The 20,619-nt window shown below is 27.8% G+C and overlaps 1 protein-coding gene across 1 annotated transcript in view; it reads left to right on the forward strand.

Moving 5' to 3' along the window:
• The window catches only part of LOC129960505 (glycine receptor subunit alpha-3-like), a 158,635-nt gene that overhangs the window by 97,831 nt on the left and 40,185 nt on the right, over positions 1–20,619 (forward strand). The window contains exons 2-4 of the mRNA XM_056073977.1: positions 9,437–9,522; positions 10,973–11,040; positions 19,908–20,131. Coding sequence (XP_055929952.1) covers positions 9,437–9,522; positions 10,973–11,040; positions 19,908–20,131 — 378 coding nt within the window. The remainder of the gene's footprint in view (positions 1–9,436; positions 9,523–10,972; positions 11,041–19,907; positions 20,132–20,619) is intronic.

Here is a 20,619-nt window from a genome sequence, read left to right on the forward strand (position 1 = left end):
TGAACTGCAGCACAGCATACATTTGCTTGATTTTTTTTATGACTAATTAAGTTTCTCTTACCCATATTTTTTTTTCCATTGAGTGCTCTAATATAAAAAAAATCTCATTATCATCAATTTAAATGTTTGATATGCAGTAAAATATGAAATTCCTCAAAACACATCGAGCATTTCTCGAAAAATATGTTTTTTAGAATCCCTACAAAATCTTTTGCTGATAAATACTAGAAACATTCTTTATATAAATGATAACTAGAATGTCTTAATTAAAAACTATCTAAATAATGACAGTTATAATTAGGAAACTATGCATTGTATTTTAAATGCTTAATTAACCTTCTCAACTTTATGTGATTTCTTAGTTTGAATTTTCTTTTTTTACACAAAAAATATCGTAGTTAATTATTTGTGATCTGATTTTTTGGAAAAATGTGTCTCTAATTACAACTATCTGATTAAAGAAAAATGTTATAGTTGTCATTTGGGTGCATTTAATTGACATCATTTCCGCTAAGTATGCAAAACTTCTTTTTACTGCTTTTTCTTACAAGAAATTTATTTGGCAATTCGATTAAGCTTAATGAGTTGTACAAATGAGGTTTTGAAAATTTATTAAGTTTTTTAAATGAATTAAGTTATAACCAACAATTTTAAATTTTGTGTTGTCTTATGAGTATAATAAATTTATATTTTTTTTTTATTTAATCATCATTGGAGATTCCCATTTTCTGCAAAAAACAGGAACTTCGAAAATGAAAGCGAATAACACTCACCGAATTTCTGCAAGTGTTGTTACTATCAGAAATCAAATGAAGAAACTTTCAGAAATTGAGTTTGATAAATGTGTGAAATCAATTAAATGCAAGAAATATTCTTCATTTAGAAAAGAAATATCTAGCAAAAAGTATCAATAATCCATTTAGAAGAATAAAGTGTGTTTTGAGAAAATAATTTTCTTTTGTTTGTTTTCAGAGCAAATCTTTCTGAACAATGTTATTTCTTTTCTAAGGACCATCAATTAATGCTTGAGACACACATGTATTTGGAATGTTTTGGAAACATTTTTATTCCTTTGTTCTTTCGGCTTTATTTTAGCATTTCTAGACGATGTAAAGGAACCTCTAGATTTTCCCAATGTATTTTATTACCTATTTATTACATTCTAAATTATTCTTGCTTTCTTAACCAATAAATGCATCTTCAAGATTGAAAAATTTATTTAATGAATATTCGAAATACTCATTTTCAAGTAGTTTTCCTTTAATGTTTCAAAATTATTCTTGTTAGGGTATTTTTGATAGTATATAACATTCTTCTTTCCTTGTAAACGAATACGATTTTAGAATGCTTGAAATGCACTATATGAATGCATTTCTTTAAATAAGAGAGCCAAAATCTATTCCGAAAAGGTTTTCTTTTATCTAAACGAATGGTTTATCCTCACAATAAGTTAAAGTTTTCTTATACAATGTGAAAATAAACTTGAAACTTATTTTATGGTTCAATGGCCCCTTTTATGAAGGAAATATATTTTCCAAGTCGATTTTTACTTAAATAAAAGACAAGTTATTTTATTTTATGCAAGTAAAATGTTAATTTATTTTTAAAAATCCTGCTTGTTTTGTATGATTGCACATTCTTAAGTTTAGATCACTGTATCATTTTTTGTGACATTGAAATGCTTTATTTTTAAAGGATCTTCTGTTCATTCTTAAATGATATAATTATTTTTCAATGCAGTCAATTCATTACATTTAATTCCTTTATTTTAAGTTCGAATGACGAACGCAACAACAACTATCCTTTCCTAACTACCGCATGCTTTTATGCCTAACATTGTGATTTAGAGACGCCTACATTTTCCTGCTCAAAATGTACATAGGATTCTAAAATTGAATTTGCATTTTACGTTTGACGTATATCACCTAAGCTAATATTGTTTTAATTAGCGCCTAAAATTATATTTAACATTTTTGATGTTATAAAGCTCCTCCAGAATGAATTTTCATTAGGAATTGCATCAAAAATGCTATTTAAAATATAAAGCGAAATTCTGTGACATATGGTGGATTTAACAAGATAATCTTTTCTCATTAAAATGAAGTGAATCGAAATTTATAGTAACTAATCGGCATTAAAATCATATTATGTAGTTAAATTATTTTTATGTTTTGTATTAGTTTTAAAATGAAACTCACAGTTCTTTAAACTATAAACTTTACAACTTCATTAATTTAAAAAAAAAACGGAATGATTTAAATCTTTATTCAATCTTCATATTAGATTATATACTATTTTCAATTCATGTAAAGATTTTAAGGGATATGAGAAGTTATAAAAGCGGTATAAACTAGCTTCTTTGTTTTACTTTTAAAGCTTTGTATTAATTTTCATAAATTTACAATGAAAATACTGCCTTTTTTATCTAAGTAAAGTAATTATCAATCCTAGGATGTGATGTAAAATATTACATCCCTAAAACACTCTTAGCTAATATTATTTTAGAAATATAATCATAGTTTAGATAATAATCATATGATACAGTATCTGAGGTGATCTTGTTTATTAAATTAATTCATCAGATTAAAGATTAAGGAAATAAAAATTAACCTAAATGAATATCAAATATGCTCATACGATAAATAAACTTTGGCCTTAAATCAGTCTGGCAAGCATAATTTTCAAAAGTGCAATTTTAAGTAACGAATGTTGTCATCTATGGGAATTCAAATTGTGTTGGTGTCTCTGTGATTCTAATTTTCGTCAAATAATTATTATTAATCAGTATCTCTGGTTTATAGTTCAAATTATCAGTCTAGACAACAGAAGTTTTTCGTTCATTCCATCACTCAGTAATACTGAAATACAATGAGATATAACGTTAGATTCCTATTTTTCATTTATGGACTGCAGTCAAATCTTCAATAAAAACTAATTAAGACTTTAAATTACAAATCTCATGAATATGCTTTTTATTAAATTCGTTTATAGGATTTAAATCCTTTGTACACAGCTTTTTTTAGACACTTGAATGATAACGAAAATGCAGTTTTATTATTCTGAGTTCCAAATATTTTAAATAAATTTCAGCTGTATTTTTCTTGATATGAATTAATTTATAATAATAAAATAATATTTTTATATATTAGTAATAATATTTTTTCAACTTTTAGGTAATATATCTTCATGATTTCTACGGAATAAAATGGTTTAGCAATTTAAAAGATGACAGTATCTTGAGTTTCAACTAAATTGCAACTGTGTTCAGGAAATAAAATATATGACAGTGATGGCAGCTTTGAATTCGGAACTTCAATACATTTCAGAAAGTTTATCGTAATTTTGATAAATAGTGAGACTTCATAAAAATATGAAGGAATTTCATTTCATTTATTCAAAAATTAGTGAAGACAACCAAAATTGAGTTTCTAATGCTGATTATTAGGTACTTACGCCAAGCAATAAATAAATGACTTTATACTCAGAGCAATATATTTTATAAATTTGTATAATAAAATTAATTGAGCCCATTAATTTAACCCATTTGTGAGTAAGTGGAAATTATTTAATAAGAATGTCAATGTGTTAATAAGAATGTACAGAATGGAAGTGTAAAAAAAAGATGAAGCGAAAGAATTTCATAAAGAATAAAAAATATCATATAAAGATAACGATGGCATAATGATAACGTTGAATAACTTTATTTTTATCACATAACTATTCTATATCGTGAAAATGGTCAGTTAGTGCAAATAGTAAATACGGTAATTGGTACTTATACTCATGAATGCATCACAAATAAAAATTCTCGATCACTATGTAAATAAAATCTTTCTCCAAATTTCTGTGATTGTGAATGATCTTCTGTAAAAAAGATCTTGCAGTCTTTTTGTTTATTTGCTTGCTCTCCTTTGGAAAAAAATTGAAAGCAAGAACAACATAAGGTTTAGAGAAGATATTTTATAAAACAATTCTTCAGTTGCATCTTCTATCATAAATAAAACGCCATTTGGTTTTCTCCTCAAGTACCTTCGTAATAAAAACAAATTGTATTTCTACTTCGATAGAAATCTACCACTTTCATTTGTTTACAAACTTTGTTAATATGCCAAACTGTGAGAAACTGCACATTTAAACGAATAATTAAAGCATCCTGGACAGTTTTTAGCACTTAATAAATAAACAAATAATGGTGCAGCTAGATTCAGCTTTGAATTAAATCATAATTTTGAGATAATTTTAAAAAGAATGATGCTTTTAATTTTGTAACATTAATCATCAAACATCAAGACGTAATCCTATACAAATGAACGGAAAACTGAAGTTCTACGTTATTTATTGCTCGGTCATTGTACTAAGACAAAGTGGAATTTCCCTTCTAATAATAGTAGGCGGTATATACGATTTTCTGAGATTTTTACAAGATACAATACAATCAGTAAAAGTATTCAAGTTTCCAAGTCATAAGGCAATAAAGATTCATAAATATTAAGAAGACAAGACTATAGCAAATAATATTCTTCTGATTCAAATTAAATTGATGAACTTATGAGACACAGAAGCCTTTCAAAAGAGAAATTAAAAGGCCTTCAAACGATATTTATTACAAGCTTAACTCTCCTGTTTGATTCTTAAAAAAGAATATGAATATTTTTTGGATCTCAGCCAGCTAGATGAAAACACTTTTGCGAAAGCGAGATTTAATATCGCCTTTAATGAAAAAGTTCTTTATCACTTTTCGTGATGATAAAGGAGAAATCATAATTTATTTTTCTTCACTGTCAGTCTGTAAAGAAATGTTTCTCGTATTATCCGTCTTTGATGTGTTCTACGTGATTTTTATAAATTTGTTAATGTTCGTTGATCACCAATTGTTCCACGGTCGTTCACTTCGTTCCTATATACCATTAAGGAAAACCATTTACGGTTCTAAATTCATTTTATTTTCTAATTCAGATAAAAGAAAACCAAACCTAGCTCAAATCCGTTTGTGTCTTTATTTAAAAAGAACGTTTTAGAAAAGGAAAATAGTCGGAAGCGTTAAGTGCACTTCCGTGTAAGACAACAACTAAAACCAGAAATTTCATTAAATTCTCATTACAAAGCTCCAAATGCATCATTAAGTTAGAACTTACAGGAAAAAGTTTATTGCCTGACGACTTGTAAGTAGTGCTAACTATTTTACTAACACTTAGCGCTTAGCTGAAATGCCCATTTTTTTTTAAATCAATGTATTTACAATATCAGGTTTTTTTCCCCCTAATCTTCATCGGATTTTCTTTTTTGGATACTCTTTGCCATCTAAAAGAGCAACAGACACGCTAAGACAATCATCTTCAATAGAAATTCTTTAACATAGCTTTGTTTACAATTTTTAGCTTTGTTTTCAGTAAATGAACCAAATTTGACAATAGAAAGAAGAGATAAGTCATAAAAGGAAACTTTGTTTCACTGCTAAAAATGAGTGAATGATTACTACGATAAGTGAAAACTATTTATATATGCAGTTTTAAAAAGCTTACATGATGCTAGTATTTCATTTATACTGCTTTATTCTCAACTCAAATATTGATTTGCAATTCTTTTCGGATCACCGATACATTATTAGCTTCAGGAGTTTTCAAATTTTTTGAAATATAAATATTTTAAATATCCAGTTTACAAGAGCCTTATTTCACAAATATGGATAATTTTGAATTTCATAAGAATTAAATTTCCATTAATCTTTTATAAATTAAGATATGTCAGTTTGTTCAAATAATAAGTTATTTGATTTCATTTTTAAGAAAAATGTGTGGTGTGATATAACTTTAGAGCTCTTTTGTATACAATCTGTAGTTTTAATAGTCCACAATCAAGATGGCATTTCATTGTCATTCTTCTCGAAAATTCGCAACACAAAAGTGGGAGAAAGTACAAAGCATGGCGTTTTAGTGTGTAAAAATGAAAAGCGAGTGCTCCTTTTTTCCGATTTTTGAAACAGCACCTCTCTAATCCCAATGTCGATACACTAGCCTCATTATTACACGGTCTCCAGATTTGAAGCAAATCTTCAATCTTCAAATCTAAAGTTTTTCTTTATACTTTTTATTGAATATCACAAAGAAGGAAGTTTTTATGTTTGCCATATGTAACTACATTAATACTCATGATTTAACTGAACATTTAGATATAAAAATGTAGCATGTTTGTATATATTGTTAAAACTTTTGCAATATAACTTTGAGAATCAAATAATCCTAGAAAGTTCTGCTTCATTTCGTAATATTTTGAGTACCTCCTATATTTTCATTCAAAATTTTTACTTTCTCAAATGCAATGTTAATTAGGCAGGTCTTTTTGTAAATTAAACAAATAAAGGGTGATTGAATACTACAGTTTTATCTTTTTATTCAACTTAATTTTGTTTTCATTGCTGAAATGAATGGATTCATTAATGGATTCTGCTGATTGGTACATGCGAACAAACATCTCAATGGCATTAAGCATTCAGAAATTTTTTTCAGTTGTCCTGAACTGAAATGAAATTAATGAATGGATTCATTAATGTATTCTGCTGATCGGTACATGCGAACAAACATCTCAATGGCATTAAGCATTCAGAAATTTTTTTCAGTTGTCCTTTCTTTTGTTTAATTAAATGTTCTGAGAATATCATTATTTAAAATTGAAATAAAAAATTATTTAACAGATGCACGATTTGTTCAAAATAATATGATAGCTTAAAAGTTATTTCTTCTTATACTTTTGCTTATGAGAAAATAGTCCCAATAAAGGCATTCATGTATGTATAAAATCACTAAACTACTACTGCAATTATTTAAAATCGCACTGATACCTGGTGTCTTAGGGAAAGTCTTAAAATGCAAAATAACCTCAGTCAGTTTCAGTAACGCCAATAATAGTATGGTTAGGATTTAATTTATCTTGCATAAGGATAATTACTAGCTAATGAAATGACTTAAAGATGACTTGTATGACTAAACCATGCAAGTTTTCTAAGTATAGACAACTTCGAGAAATTCTAACCTGTTATCTGAACAAACCTGTACTCAGTGGGGGTATCATATTACTTCTATTTATATAAAACTGTTTCTAAAGCCAACAACTCACTCATTGTGGAGTGTTGAAATCATTGGAAAGATTTATCGAACTAATATTAATTTTAACATTTTCCTAACGTATATAAAAATGGAAAACCACAACTGAAAATGCTGGTGATTTCAAGGTTTATTCTTCACTTGCTGCTCTACTCTAAACGTCTTCTTATCATATGAGTTAATTAATAAATGGGGTACATCGCAAGAATTTCTGAACTAATTTGAGTATAGTTAATGAACTTTGAAATGATTCATTAAGTTTATATAGAAATATTTTTATGAATCTAGAAAGAAGAGCAAATTACTGTAGGCGTCCCTTACATTGCATTTAAATGATATCTGGACGACACTTAAATTATTGAATCTCTAAAATTGCTTGTACAAAGACTCCAAAAATCGGTTGCTTACCTGAAACCACAAGTTATGGCATTATAACCAGTTTATCCAGGATAACTCAATGAAACTTCTAATATTAATCATTGATGATTATACAAAATAAAACAAAATTATTTTAGAAAATGCGCACAATATTTTTCTTTTATATATACTAATGAGTGAAAAAGCAGTTATGAGAGGTTTAAACTTGGCGACGAGTTGAAGGTGATTCTTTTGGGAGCACATGGACTCGTGGTCTTTTATCTCCCGCTTCTAACTAAAAAATTTTTTTAATTAAAGTAATAATAATAATATTGTCATAACAATCATTTGAAAAAAAAAATTCTTTTTTCTTTTAACCGGTAGAATAAACCTGAATTTTACTAACTTCTTTCCCGATTATAAAATCGGTAAAATGAAACATTAAATCTCTCTTCGCATTACTTTCATTATTTTGATAAGAAAACAGAAATTGAATTTAAAAAAGAGTGCTCACTGTCAGCAACAGCATTAAGACTAGAGATTTAATTTCAAATTTTTAAATTACTTGGTCAAATTGTCTAATTTATTGAAAATATAGATGTCTAGCTAAAAACTCCGTTTGTGAGAGCGTTTACACTTTAACGAATTATCTAAAAAGTGCCATTTTTTTATATTTAGTTATTATTATATTGTTCATAACTAATTTTAAGGAGATAAAAATGTTAGCGACGCAAGTAGGCAACATTGTTCTATACTGGGTTCATTGAGATTTTCAAATGAGTTTAAATTTTTAAAATATGAAAAGAAAATTTTAAAAAAAATTATATATTATTTAATCCATTCAAATACCCATAATGGGAATGTCATTTTTTTTAATAAAATAAGAGATTCAAGACTCTCACAGCCTTTATTCACCAAATGTTTGAGGAAAATTAAAAATTTGCAAATTTTTCCATAACTCAACAGTCTTACTATGTTTAGAACTCATATTGAGATATATTGAGGGTTAAACTTACTAAATTAATCATAATAACAAAGATATTTATGAACAAACGACTATATTATCTTTACATATTTTACTCGTTTGATATATCAAAATTACAATAGCTTTCCAAAGTTTTAATTTATTGACATAAATGGTAATTATTATCTAATAAATATGAACAATAGTGAATGAAATATTGATGGTCTAAGTAAATTGAAATAAGCTGAACATGCACAGTTTAAATCCATTTAATTCCAATGTTATTCAAATATAATTAAGGCCTTGACACAATATCCTTCATTAAATTAGATTAGGTTGTCGGAAGACTTCAACTTGTGGAAATAAATCGTGTTTCGGAGCTAATTAGTCATAATAAATTTACGATATTCTACACTCTACTTCGAGAACTAGCGAGAGGATACGATATAAGAAAGAAATAATTCAGAAGCAAGCAAACTATTAAGGTATTTCAAATTTAAATAATGTTTCGTTTTACCAGAATTTCATTCAAAGTATTTACATGCATTTTGAGAGAAAATTTTTTTTAGAATATACAAAAATTTCTATAAAAATTTTATGCCAGAATTTCTTTATTTTTCTTTGTGAATTGTCGTCTTGTTTCTGTTGTCAGTCCTTGAAATATGTGCAAACAAATTATGTGGAATTTATATTTCTGCAATTAATTTCAGCTAAGAATGAGATTTAAGAACTTATTTTGCACATTGTTAGTAACTACGCTTTTTTTTTTTTTTTTGTTTTGTTTGCCCCAACCGAACCCTGGAATTGCATTATTCTGAAATAGTTAGCATTCGAATATTTTGAATAACAATTTACTAATAAAAGGCTTTAAAGCAAAGCAACTTTTATTTTTTAATGTATTAAGCAAAGTGTTTTTAAACTAAACAGATCTAACCTAATGATAATGTAATAGTATTTATTTTATTATGAAAAAGCAAATTCTTGTAAGTAAAATAATATTGCTTATATTTTTCAGACCAAACAGCACAATTGATGATCTGAATTTGCTTGACGCTCTACTGAAAAATTATGATCGCAGAGCCTTGCCAACAAGTCATAAAGGTATTTATAATTTTAATTTCAAAAATACATAGTTCTTATTCCTAGAATATTTTAAGGCCTATTGATATTATTTAATACATTTTAAACTGCATGGAACTTTTAAATTAATTTATTAGAAGGTTTTTCTTTATTCACTTTACTTTTTCAAAAATGCTTCGGATTAGCTTAAAAATGAGAAAAAGGTATGTACAATTATTTAAAAAAACCATAGACATTGGTGTTATTCCCAAAAAATAATGATTTTGCCAACAGAAGTAAGTAAAATTTCAGAATAGTTGATAGAAAAGTATTTATTCTAATGAAATTTAAACTAAAGCTAAATGAAAGCCTAAATTTGTCATTTTTTATATAGTCCAAAAAAAAATCATTTTGCTACATTCTAATAAAAAATTTCTAAGAATCTATATGCATCTTCCCCGTGAAAATAGAAATATGGATTAGAAAGCTGTGCAATAGATCAACTAACATGCTGCGTAAAAAATCGGTAATTTAAATTCCTTTACAAACAAATTGCACTTTTTTTTTAATTTCTAGATATAGTTGTTATGTTATTATTATACGAGAAATTCGACTGTATCAATTGAGAAATAATATAATTTATAAATCAAAGATTCATAAACATCATCTGTCATTTAGTCGAAATATAATTTGAGTTCTAATTAGTTTCCTATTTTTTACCTTACAATAGTTCATGTTATTTTATTCTAAATTTTGATCTTATTTCCTGATAAGCAACTTTTATTTTATTTAATTATTCGCAACACGTGCTCTAAAAAAATTTGCATTTCCCACACTCAGTGAAAAGGGATAAAAATCCGTAATGTCTTCAACATTTTTTTTTAAATATACCAAAGATTAACTTTCCTAAGTCTAAACGTGTCAAAGAAATCCCTATTAGACTCTCTTAGTAAAATCAATGAAGATACTCGTATACTGCATTGTAAACAGGCGTCTTTTTATCATAGCTTCTCCGCTGTACATAATATACCTCCCGTATAAAATAAATTGAAGGCCATGCGTCTGTAAAATAGTGTTTATATATATGTATATAGGTAGCAAATTTATAATCTGTCAATTACGGATGCAGTCGCAGGTAAATAAATTTACCTGCAGTTGTTAATAAATAAAAAACTCATGATGTATGAAGGTCGAGCATTGAAGTGCTTGTACGTGACCTAATACATGATCACCGGTTCAATTTTTTATTCTTTTATTTTCTTCAATTAACAATTATTTGGTTATAAATTAACATATAAAAAGTAATTATATATTAAAAATTTTAAATATTAAAGTAGTTATATTAAAAATTTAATTATAAGAATTTAAAGACAATTTATTTTTACTTGCAATTTCTAGAAAGTTTAGAATTAATTATTGGAAAATAAATTAAAATTCATTTGCCTTAAGTAAAACGTATGTATAAAATTTATTTTCTTTCTTTAATGGTTAGGAACTCCAACTGAGGTTCGCTGCGAAATGTATATTCGAAGTTTTGGATCCATTAATCCCTCTACCATGGTAAGTATTTCAATTTTCAATCAAAATTTCTTTGTAAATCATTCTTAACTGAAAATACTGTTATCCGTTAAGCCTTTTTTTTCTTTTTGTAGCATGTTTACAGATGCATTCTCCTAAAACAACCACTTTAAATATAAAAATAATATAAATGGTATTTAAGTTATCTCCAAAAACGTATTTACATATTTCACTTTCATGATTATATTTTCCTGTCCATTCTGTTAGGAAGTTTAGTGAAAGATTTTCCCTAACTTGTTATCTGAAAAATTGAATATAAATGCATATAAAATTTATTTTCACTGAGAATTCAAGGGTTGATCAACCATATAACTGATGGAAAGATTATAAACTGATGTTACTAAACATTAGAAAATGTGTTTACTGCTCTAGAAAATGTAATATTTACTTCTAATTTCAGAAGGGATTTCACAATATTTCTTCAGGATTCAGCAGCTTCAATAAATTTTTTCAAAAGCAATTTAGTTTCGATGACTTCAGCGGTTCTTTTTGTTTAAAATCCGATTGATTCTGACAAAGCTGTTTTGACAAATCCAGGGATAATAAAAACAGGATTGCCATTTGTATTTCCAGAAAAATCGGAAATTTCATTCCTGTGATAAACCAGAAAACATTTTTTTTTAAATCTTATTATTAGGAGGTTTCATTTTTGTAGCTTACATATTTTTCTCACAATTATAGTTGAGAAGCTGAAATATTTAGGCTATTGTATAGCTAAAAACAAATGGCTACTGATTTACTAAGTATAAAATATTGTGTGCCGCTCACCAATTCTCTTATCTGCGACGGAATAACTCTTCTTTTTTGCACACATCTTATTTGAGGATCATTAAATTAATCCTTTTAAATCTATTAAATATCGAAAATTATATTTATTCGCATCCATGTCAGTAAAGTTTGTTGGATTGGCACTCTTACTGGCCATTCAATAATTACTACAGCATTCATAAAGCTGATGAAATTAACTAGAGTTCAAGGACCGCTGTTAGCTAATTAGAGAGATTAATTCCAAAAGGGAATTCCTACCAGCAAACTATGGAATAATATAAAACGGGTAACTTATTATTTGTTGACCTGATTTTTGTACATAAAATACTCAACAATGTTATACACCAGTGACTGATTTTCAAGACAATAATTCAAGTTAAAATTTTCCTGAAATAAATGCAAAAGGTCACTTAATAAAGGTCGCATATTTTTAAAAGAAAAAAATATCTCTAGATAATTAAGTGTTGCATTTTCCCCAAGTATTAATCAAATGTTTCTCTTAGAATTTTCATTTAATTTAAAATTTCTTTACTTGAGAAAGAATGAGGCCTTGAACAAAAGAAACAAATTATCGTTATGAGGAATGCATAAAAATACTTTTCAATTTGAATTAATGTAAACCAAATTTGTAAAAAATTAATCGAAAAAAAAACCTAATGGTTTTTTTTCCGAACTACACTTTCAGAGAACGTAAACTTCAAACAATTTCTTCCACTCAATATTCTTTTGCATGTTTCTGTTTTAAAAAGGAATGGCACACATTCTTGTTTCTTGAAACTGTTTATTAAAGAAGTTTTTTAACGCGTATGCAAGAGAGGAAAGACCGAGAATGAGAGGTGCAACTATGTTAAAAATTGACCATTTTTATAAATTATTATTATTTAATATAAATTGCTTTTCTTTGCGTACATTATTAGATAGATATTTCCTAGTATTGAAAGTTGTTGGATAAAGTTTATTCTTAATATATTTAATATTAATTTGATATTTTAGATAGATTATGCAAAAATGCCATCTTATATCGATACTGGGGCAAGATCATTTTGACCTCAGTAAAAGATGGCTATCCTGATAAAAGTTTATTAAATTTTTATTCTTAGAAGACATGAGACCGTAAAATAATTAAATAAATCATATTAAGTGATTTTCTGCTATAGTATGTAATGAAAGGTTTATTGTGCTTAAAACTTTATTCACAGAGAATTAATATAAGAAAAAATTGCCGTTTTCTTATTATTAAAGAGGGAAAACAAATTTTCTTCTAAAAGTTGGGCATCTCTTTGATTATCATGTGAAGCCTTTGCAACATTATATTATTATATTACGTTATATAAAAGAAAAGAAGTTATATATACACTTATAAGAAAGTATAATAAAGGCGTATAATTTGCTCTATTTTTAAGACATATGAAAGAAATGTCTTAGCCGTTTTATCAAGATGAAAATAAAATCTAAGCTTAACATTTACAATGCTATAATAAAATGAATATTTCAAACAGTTTTCATGATTTCATCTTGCAGCTTTAGTTTTATCCCGTATATCTATTATCTTCGCTTTATTTGTGGTTATCTACAAACGTTTCAATTGATATAGCTCAAAATTATATGATATGTAGAACTTTTGTTCGTTGATCAGATATATCATCCATCTTTCCTGCTATGAATTTAAATCATCGCATTTACACACATGAATACAGTCGGTACGTGATGCCGAATTCAATTCATAAGTAGAATGTCTCTCTATATATTCATGTATATGCGAACATGATAGCTTACAATTAGATACAAGATAAGTGAAACTTGGATTGCGATCTTGATACCAAAAGTGTAATTCCAAATAAAACTTTTGATGATCTAGATCAACGTGAAAATGGTCAAAATGCTTATTTGTTTCTCTTAACTACACAGTAAAGCTAAACACCAAACTGTCAATATTGTTGAAGTATGCGCAAACGTCTAGAGTAGAGCTTCTGTTGGCTTATTTAATTCAGATGGTAGTACTGCTAAAAGAAATTTATTGAATATTTTCGTTTCTCCTTCGGAAGTACTACGACTACGATGAAGAGAAATGGATGATGGCCGGATGATTGAAAAGGTCAAAACAAATGTATTCATAATGCCTATTTATATTTCTTCACCATACAATGAATTTAATATCAGCTTTGCCATATAGTGGAAACTTGGAAGAAAATCTAGAAGAAAGTTTTGTTTGTTTACTTATTTCAAATACTTTACCGTTTAAAAATATTATTGAAAAGTTGCTTATTTATTCCAGCATTTTTTCTCCGAGAAAGCGTATCGAGCATATGAATAAGAAGTCGATTGATAAGTAAAAACATTATCGCTTCCAATAGGAGTGTAGTAATTGTGTGATGTGAATTATCTCCATTACGATGACAGAAATTACTTCCTGCCGGAAGAGATATGTAGTTGCCATTGATGGCTCTTAAAAATTTTCTTGAGTTTCCGAGTGCAGCCGCGATGACGATCATACAATTTGAACAGACGAGAATAGCACCTTTACGGTAACACTAACATTTCTTAGAGTATTACAAAAAACAGTTTAAAACAAACAGGACAAGAACTTAACGCATGAAATAAAATCATTTTTATATCATTTATGAATATTTAATATAAATTACAATGTTGATGATTTCGAAGTATTATTTAACAGAATTTGCGATAATATATGTCAAATAAAATGTTAGCTCCTTTTTCGATTATAATATTTTCGCATATGAATGGATTTATAGATGTTCCGGAACTTTCACGAATACAAAACTTTCATTGTTTCTTGAAATAAAATGCAAATTCTTGCATCTTATAAAATTTCCTTCAAATAATTAAAACATATATTTTTTATTCATCCATACTTTCATAGATATTTTTATTGGAACTCATGTATCATGATTTTTCATCTATTTCTTGAAATAAAGTACAAATTTATAAAGCTTATAAAATATGCTTCTGATGACTAAAGCGTATATTTTTGGAAATCGAAATAAAATTTACATGTCTGAAATCTTTAAAATAACTTTTTATAAATAGAAATCTTAAAACGCATTTATTAATTAAGAAGGGTGTAATATTCGAAAAAAAAAAAGGTATACTGACGCAATTTTCTGTCTGTAATTTTCTTTTGCTCTTTCTCTTAAGCTTCAAATTCTATTAAAATGAAAATATGTTATTTTCATTACTAATATGAAATGATATTGAATAAAGAAATAAATATTATTAAATACTAAATAAATAAATGTTAAGAAAACTGAAAGAAATAAATTGAAATATTTTCTTTAAATAATCTTCTCTTTCAACACTCTTATTCACTTTTATTACGAGTTTCCATTATATTTATAATACATCTTTTAAGAAAATTATTTTAAATTATCTTTCAGTTAGTATAAAAGAATCACATGTATCCGGATTAAAACGAAGTTCTAAAATAAAATGATAATCACGGTTTTCACAGTTTTTTACACTACAGAGTGATTTTTACTAAAATACAATATAACAAAAAATCTTCTTAAATTAGAAAAACTGAAATGTTTATTATCTCAGTATCGCCATATATACAGTTCATAATCTAAAATCCATTAATTTTCCAAATCTATGCTTAAAAACTGAATGATGTATTTTGCGTAACAAGAAATTTCTCATTCCTAGTCTTTTTTAAAAATTGATCCATTCAGTACGTTTAAGCAGTGGTACATAAATGTTTATCTTAATATTTCTATATATAATCACTAGTTATTTCAATTTTAATATAGAAAAAAAAAATTCTTTGGAAATAAAGAAAAAACCCGAAAATGAAAACATCGTACAAATAAATCGAATTCTATTGCTTAGCTGTAAATTAAAAAGAAAGAATTAATTAGAATTCTTCTGAATTATCGATTAAATTCTTTTTTTTTCTTCGTCCTTCTATAATATACAAAAAAAAGTTCTTTTTTCACTTTTTTTTCTACTTATTCTCAATGATGCGTGGGTTTGTGCTTTTATCGGATGTCCCCAAAGGCACATTATCAAATAAAAGACACGGTGTTCGTATTAGTTTGCTTCGGCTGTCATGCCTTTTTCAACATATACAGAAATGTTTGGATTTTTTTATATATATAAAAGAACAACATAAAATAAGCGTTTCGAATGACATTTCCGCTCACCCGCGAAGAAAATAAAAGCAAACTTTCTTGAACTGCTTCGCTTCACTTTTTATCCATTATCTAACAAATTTTTCGCTATAACTTCCGGAAGACATCGATCCAAATACTCGACATTCCATTAGCGACACCTCAGGTTGTATTAATATGAATCTCTGACAATATAATGCTCGCTGAAATGGCTCAGTCCTGAGTGAAAGGGTATTTTCTAGTCAGATAAAATAATTATTAAAAAGTTCGTTACGAAGTTAGAGTATGCTTGGATAATGAAATATTTAAGAGATTTAATGTGTTTGTTTGTTTTTTCGAATATCATGAACGGAAATTTGAAAACAAATAAAGTATTCGTGCTATTTTTTGACTTCTAATACTATAAGAAAATCATTTTGTTTCTGTTTGGCGTGGAAATTTAGTTTCATTTTATTTTTTCAAAAATTTCAACATTTTTCTGTTCATTGCCGTTTGAAGAACGTGTATTTTGAGGTGGTGTAGATAAAGCGAAAAATTCAGCTATCGCCTATTTCAAAAACTTCTACGCCATATGATTAACAAAACTGAATAACTTTTTCCGAATTAATAATAACGATCTTAAATCTTACTGATACATAACACTTGTACAATCCTCTTCAAAAATCTACTTTGAGATTAAAACTTTTATTAAGAACTTTGTTTGAGTTTTTATATATCATAATCTGCGCAATATTTCATGATTATTGTTTATTGACAAAGTTTAAATAATTTAAATATTTATTAACAAAACTTTTTTTTATCAAATTTTTTACTTGGAGCCATAAGAATTATTGACGAAGAGATTTTAGATAATGAATAATTTTTAAATTAATTAATTTTATTGCAAATGTTACATTTGAATTCAATTTTTTAGTTACATTTTCTACATTCTACACATCACAAAATTCTGCTGAAAAATAAAGAAACAAATGTCATCTAGAGTTATTTTTATTTTTGTCACTATTTGTCATGTTATATAAGTATCGATTATCTCTGTGTATTATTAATCACAGATGCTGTCATGCTATGTGAGAAGTTACTGACTTTATTTCACTTTTTTTTTTTCAAATACCCCTCACTCATTTATTTTTTACTAATGTTATTGTTCCGATTTTCAAAATGGAGCAAACACTGCTTAAATAAATAAATAAAAAAAATACCAAACAATAAGAAAAGGGCTAAAATACTTCGAAATGTTCTAATGCTTTGAATGTGTTCTAATGCTATCAACATATTAAGCCATTTTCTAAAATATGTATAACATTATAAAAGTAGCGGCAATATTCATATGATATTTATCGTTATTGACAGCGAGTTACAGCGAAGTAGATATAAATCAGTACTATCAATCTAGGCTTTAAATTTTCATGTGCCCCTAGTAATGCCAATAATCAGGTGCCAAGCAGTATAGAAACTTATCACCTTTATCATAGGAACAAAAAAGATTTTCCATGAATATTTTTCTTTAATTTTATAAATGCAAATGAGGATATCTGAGGTCCTGATCTACGGCACGCATTCTGTACTTAAATATCGTGTAGGAAATATCATTGGAATTAATCGCATGCAAGATGCCACAAAATTCAGAGCTATCTTATTTCGAGAAGGCGCAACTATCGGGTATCATAAAAATGGCCAATATTTAAAGGATATATGTAGTGAGTTAAACATTCCAAAATAGACAGCGGTTTTTGTGATTTAGAAGTGGAAGGTAAGTGGTGATGAGTGTGCTTCGACCGGCAGACCCACCAAACTAATAGATGGAGACCGTTGGCGGCCCGAAACCGATGGTCCACATGCTCCAGGAATTCCAACAAATATCCGAGACTGTTGTTTCGATAAATACCATCCACAAGGAAGCACATTTGCTTGGTTTCTATAGTCGTGCTGCCGTCTATAAGCTTCTATGGTCGTGATGCCGTCTATAAGCTTCTATGGTCGTGCTGCCGTCTATAAGCTTCTGATTACAAAACACGGCCGTGGTACAAGACACGTCAAAATTGGACCGTAAATGAGTGGAAACAGGTTCTCTGAAGTGATGAATCAAAGTTCAATCTCTACTAGTCGGATGGCAGAGCCTTGGTTTGGCCTATGCTTGGAGAAGCCTTTTGTCAGAATGCATTGTGTCTAAAGTTTGGCGGAGTTGGAATTATGGTCTAGGGTTTTTCTTGTGTTACGGATTGGTACCTTGATCCCAATTCATGGTAAGCTCAACGCTGATTCCTACTCTACTATTCTAGACAACAATATGCTTCTTATGCTGTGGCAATTTTACGGGTTGGATCATTGTTATATCCAAGTTGACAGCGCCACTTATCATATTGCGAGTTCCACCACGAATTGGTATGAAGACAATGGGGGACCGACTGGATTGGACTGTGCAGAAACCAGAGTTGATTCCAATAAAATTCTTCTAGGACTAGTTAGATCGCTAAATTAAAGGGTGCAGCAACTTCCCAAAATCCTAACACCTGTGGAAAGAATCCTTGGAGGGTTAAGGCTGTAATTATCTCAGGTGGAGGCTCTACCAACTATTGAATATGAATAAATTTTGTTTATCTCTTTTATCACAGGTGTACAATTACTTATTGGTAGATAGTGTACTAAGGTACATGACGAAGAAATCGGTCTTATTACTTATTGCTGAATGGCAACAGTGAAATGTAAACAGTCCATCGTGCAACATTTTAAACTTTTTCATTGAACGCTTTTACAGTTGTAATTAATTCATCGCTTTGATTATCAAATTAATGGAGCAGCAAAATATTATTATAGATGTTTAGAAAATGATTCGCCGTGTCCATCAAAACAGAAGGAAGAAATGTAAGCGAAATAAAGATTCTTGCTTCAAACAGAAAGTTTTATCCTGCGAGAAATTAGGCTTCATAGTCGCCAGACAAGTAGTCACTATGACTCATATCGTTAAAATAATTTCATCAAAGTATTTCTTGAAAATATATATTGCGATTTGTTATTACAGTTTTCATTTAATTCAAATGTTTTAGCTTTATTAAATAACAAGGTGAAATTTTAATAAATGTGGTTCTTATTAATAGTTTAAGAACCAGAATAGTCAATATTCTAGCTGAACAAGGTGTTCGTGAAATGCGTCTAGTTTGCTGCAAAGTTATAACTATAAAACTATTGTAATGTTCTCGATGGGTTGCATTTGTGTCGAAGATATGTTGGACTATTATCGTAATATTATAATAAGTGAAAATGTCTTAATTTTTTTTCGTTGCAAAAACTTAATAACAAAACAAGTATTTCTGTGGAATTTCATGCAATAATATAATTTGTGATGATTATAAAAATTTAACTTTTCCATATAATAGTGTTAACAATTATAATATGAGATATCTCTTCCATTGACGAAAAAATATTTTTCTCCAGTTGGTGAATCTACTTTATTACATTACTCTTTTCACAAATGTAATTATGATGCATGCTTAAAAATCATAGAGTAAACTAAGCGTTTATTCATTGTGAGACATTATATATTTAAATCAAACGAAAATACATGTATTACCTGATGAGGAAATTAATTTCCTAGTTTACATACATGCTGAAATGAATAAAATGGGTTCAAAACTGGTTTTATGGTATTAAATCTGTGGAGGTTCAAAGCCCCAAAATATAGATAATGTGGAAAAAAATATTGAGAAACGTTATTCATGTCTTAATAGCCCAACCTTTTGACAATACGATTCAAAATCATCGATTTATTCAAATTGTATCTCATATTTGATGAAATCCAAATTTACTAATTCCAGTATTCAGTTTTGCCTAATTTATTTTCATTTATGCATTTGTTTCATATACATATCATGAATGAATTGGGAACTTTTTTTATAAATCAATGTATCTAGAAAAAATATTTGCATTTAAATGAAAATGTTTTATTTTTTCTCATAGGATTACGAAGTTGATCTTTATTTGCGCCAGAAATGGTTGGATGAAAGATTAAGAAAGCCCGAGATGTCAAGGCCTCTCGACTTAAACGATCCCAAACTAGTTCAACGCATTTGGAAACCTGAAGTCTTTTTTGCAAATGCTAAACATGCCGAATTTCAGTATGTGACTGTTCCGAATGTCCTTGTTCGAATAACGCCTTCTGGACATCTATTGTATATGCTCAGGTAAAGATTTTGTACAATAATTTAGATGCAAAAATTTAATTCAACTTTTATGTCGAAATTTTAAATCCGTTTCCACGAATTTTTGTAAAGTAATATTTTACGCATAGCTACTTATAATTACCTATCCAATTGTTTTTTTTAGAGTTTATCAAAAAAATCAAAATTAAAGAAAACTACACGAGGTTAGAAGTTAATTATATCTTGCTATTTTTTATGTATTTCTCAAAGTATTTTATTAAAGCTTTGTTGTGAATATTTTCCTTTTCAAATGCCACATATGTTTTTGATTCTATCAAATAAAATCTTTATTTTTACGTTAACACTTTCATTCAAATATCAGAATAGCCTATGTTAATTGGTGCTCTTGAATAAATAAATAAATATTAAACATTGAATTTTATGCAATAATAAAATTTAAACATAGATAAATATTAAAAATAAAGTTTTAAGGTTTAAATAAATATTAAAGTGTCCTAATTACATTTTCC

The sequence above is a fragment of the Argiope bruennichi genome, chromosome X2 (genome assembly GCF_947563725.1).
Source record: "Argiope bruennichi chromosome X2, qqArgBrue1.1, whole genome shotgun sequence".
Classification (NCBI taxonomy): Eukaryota; Metazoa; Arthropoda; class Arachnida; order Araneae; family Araneidae; genus Argiope; species Argiope bruennichi.